General features: G+C 39.9%; 1 protein-coding gene across 3 annotated transcripts in view; it reads right to left on the reverse strand.

The window, feature by feature from the left end:
* Positions 1 to 1,078: 1,078 nt before the first annotated feature.
* Positions 1,079 to 3,568, reverse strand: part of LOC145487419 (uncharacterized) — a 12,606-nt gene continuing 10,116 nt past the window's right edge. For all 3 annotated transcript variants that reach the window (XM_081466197.1, XM_081466196.1, XM_081466198.1), the window contains 2 exons: positions 3,062 to 3,568; positions 1,079 to 2,601 (listed from right to left, as the gene is read on the reverse strand). The exon at positions 3,062 to 3,568 is cut by the window's right edge. In XM_081466197.1, the coding sequence (XP_081322323.1) occupies positions 1,775 to 2,601; positions 3,062 to 3,089 (855 nt within the window). In that variant the 5' untranslated portion in view covers positions 3,090 to 3,568 and the 3' untranslated portion in view covers positions 1,079 to 1,774. The remainder of the gene's footprint in view (positions 2,602 to 3,061) is intronic.

Here is a 3,568-nt window from a genome sequence, read left to right on the forward strand (position 1 = left end):
TGATGAAATAGTTGGATGAGGACCGCCATTTCACCAAATCCCATCTCAAACGTATATTGGTTATATGGAATGGTAGAAATAGAGGACAATTTCGCAGGACGGGTGGAAGGTCGAATTTGATGAAATAGTTGGATAAGGACCGCCATTTCACCAAATCCCATCTCAAACGTATATTGGTTATATGGAATGGTAAAAATAGAGGACAATTTCGCACAACGGGTGGAAGGTCGATTTTGATGAAATAGTTGAATGAGGACCGCCATTTCACCAAATCCCATCTCAAACGTATATTGGTTATATGGAATGGTAGAAATAGAGGACAATTTCGCACAACGGGTGGAAGGTCGAATTTGATGAAATAGTTGAATAAGGACCGCCATTTCACCAAATCCCATCTCAAACGTATATTGGTTATATGGAATGGTAGAAATAGAGGACAATTTCGCAGGACGGGTGGAAGGTCGATTTTGATGAAATAGTTGGATGAGGACCGCCATTTCACCAAATCCCATCTCAAACGTATATTGGTTATATGGAATGGTAGAAATAGAGGACAATTTCGCAGGACGGGTGGAAGGTCGAATTTGAAGAAATAGGTGAATGAGGACCGCCATTTCACCAAATCCCATCTCAAACGTAGATTGTTTATGTTGAATGGTAGAAATAGAGGACAATTTCGCACAACGGGTGGAAGGTCGATTTTTTATGAAATATGCAAATAAGAACAACTATCTAGCAAACTCACATCTAAAACGTGCAATTCACCCGATTTGATTGCGCACGAGTCCCTCTATAATAGAGTACGGTTGAAGGTAACTCGGTAGCGTCCTTATTTTCTTCGTTCATTAGAAAACTAGCCGCTAACCCACAAAGAACATAATGCCTTAAGGTATGCTGTTGTATTCGGCTGCGTACATGGGTGTAATGACTTAATGGTAATAAAAGAATTTCCATACGAAAAGTTTGGAGTTTATATGTTTAAGTCTCTATTTAATAAGGATAAGAAGTTGCAAATTTGAAAATTAGTTCAATTCCCCAGATCCACACTCCTAAAACTAATTCTAAAAATGCATGATATTCCACTGAAGTTTGCCATTATAACAATTTCAATTGCACAGTCAATATTAACAAGCTTAAGGAAGAGTTCCGGATGCAGTACTTGTAATTAACAAATTGTTGATGTTACCAGAGTTTACGGGTTGTTCTGCCCACACAGCGGTCAAACGCACTGCGCGCGCAGTTCCAGCCAAAATTGCTCCTTATAAACATCTTAAATTTTTGAAATCTTCCGCTCACTCAAACGTTAAGCTTCGTACATCGCATACGCATTGGAAATTTAGTAATTTTTATACTCCAACTTTCAATGCTCAAAATATGGTTTCCCTGAGTTGTTCGTACAACATTTTCTTACATATGTCTTACACACTATCGGTATGAAACACTTAGAAAGTTGTTGGTAACATTGTCAACAAGTGGTAAAATTAAATCAGGTAGAACTTGAAATAGTGAAAAAATAATAAATTGAAAAAAATGAAAATTGCCAATCGCTCTGTTTCACTGAGGCAAATGTACTCAAGAAACATGCAAACTCTATTGGAAAGACCAGTTTTAAGCTTGGTATAGCAACTTAAGGTGACTGAACACAGTTGTCCAATCTTTGGAGTACCTACCCTTTATTTTGCCATTTTTGGCGACCGTGGGATCAAGGCTTTTGGAGAAAAAGGTGAATGAAACACAGGTATCGAAAACTGTGATCAGCCACCTTAAGTCGACATTAGGTACCGACGGCGTAAGGGGATAGTTTCACACTGTTTGTACTCTTTGAATACACGTAACTGAACGAGCGACTTACTGGCAGTGCGAAGAACATGCTGGTTTGAAGGAGAGAGTTCTCATCTTCATCTCCGAGAACAATTGGCGCTGGTATGTTGGGTCCGCTCGTCTGCGATACTTGAACACAGATACTGCCCTTAGGTATGGGTTTGCCGTGGATTACTTTGCGTGATTCCAACGGCACTCCAAGTGCCTGGACTGTGTTGGTCGCTACGTATGCCACTAGCTGCGTCTCTGCTTTCTGCACTGAAGCTGACGTGGAACTAGTCGTTGCTAGTGTAGACATCGAGGAGGGATGAACTGTTAATTTAGTAGAAACGCCAGAAGAAGATGATTGAGCCTGCACGTTTTTTCCACTACCCACCGAAGTTGATGGCAAAGGAGTGGAAAGGTAGTTAGGGTTAGAAGACACGACTGGAGATGAGAGTGAAGCGGTAGTGGCAACCAGAATGGGCGCAGAAATTGAGTTAATATCTGCGACGGGTGGCGAGGTAATGATAGGAGGTGACGATGATAGAATGGGATTGAGGGTAGGTGCAGTGGAGGATGCGGCGTGAGATGATGGGAGGTTAGTTGATAGCGTGGCAGTGGCTGAGGTAGTGGTTATGGCAGTGGAGGATGCGGGTGATGGTGGAAGGTTAGTTGATAGTGTGACACAGGCTGAGTTAGTGGTTATGGAATGTGTTTCTGTTGAGATAGAAGAAAGGGTGCTAGAACATACAGAGGTGGTAGCCGACGAAGTAGCAGTACCAGAGTCGCTGAGTTCATCTGTTGAACAGTAAAGAATGGTTTATTAAATTAAGATTTCACTTGTCATTACGCCAAAAAAAACAAAAAAAAAAACAAACAAACATTACGGTTGAATCCCTCCTAAAGGGATACCACTACAAGAGGGCGACAATTCTGCTATTAACATTTTCGATGACTTTTTTTTCGAAGTCATTTTTAAAAAAGCGTTCACTGATCAATCGCTTCTAAATAAGCACGAGAGGGATGCTTTCAAAGCCTGCTTACCGGGGACGTAATAACGATAACAAATTAAAATACCACTGCAAACCTTGTTAGTACGACCGATGAACTGAACAGTTATAAGTGATAGCCAGAGTTGGTTTTGCCAGACGTTTTATTTTATAGCATCAGAAACCCATATGTTTCCAAATGTTTCTGACAATGAACATGAGACATAATCGCTAGGATAAGCGGTTATGGAAATATATGTAATACTTACGATCTATAAAACGTTCAAAAAGATCCATTGCACGCTTTCCTGCCGAAGGCGCTTTCTCTTGACCGTCAGACAGATCAAGAAATTTGGCTGCATTGCCTGGTGTCCCATAAACTGAAATGGTGTCACCCACACCATGAGGGTGATAGTACAAAATGACAACATCCCATTTGTGTTTTTTGTACAAGATATTTGCCTAAAATTAAAGTAAGATACAGAGAACGTTGTTTTAGTGAGTTGCTCTAAATAGGGATGGACAAACAGATGACGAACAGACAGAGGGATGTATGGATGGATGGAAGAACATGAACTACATTTACAGACAGATTAAAGGAATGATTGTTTGAAGACTTAAGAATCATCATTGAAAGGTGTATGTTCGAAATAAAGATTAGTCAAGTATATTGCACATTCACAATTTGCAGACAGGTCATGATGAGGATAAGAAATGATAAAAACTTTTAGAATTTTTTTTTTTGAAATAAAAATGTAACAACTGAATATTATCCT

The sequence above is a fragment of the Orbicella franksi genome, chromosome 5 (assembly GCF_964199315.1).
Source record: "Orbicella franksi chromosome 5, jaOrbFran1.1, whole genome shotgun sequence".
NCBI lineage: Eukaryota > Metazoa > Cnidaria > Anthozoa > Scleractinia > Merulinidae > Orbicella > Orbicella franksi.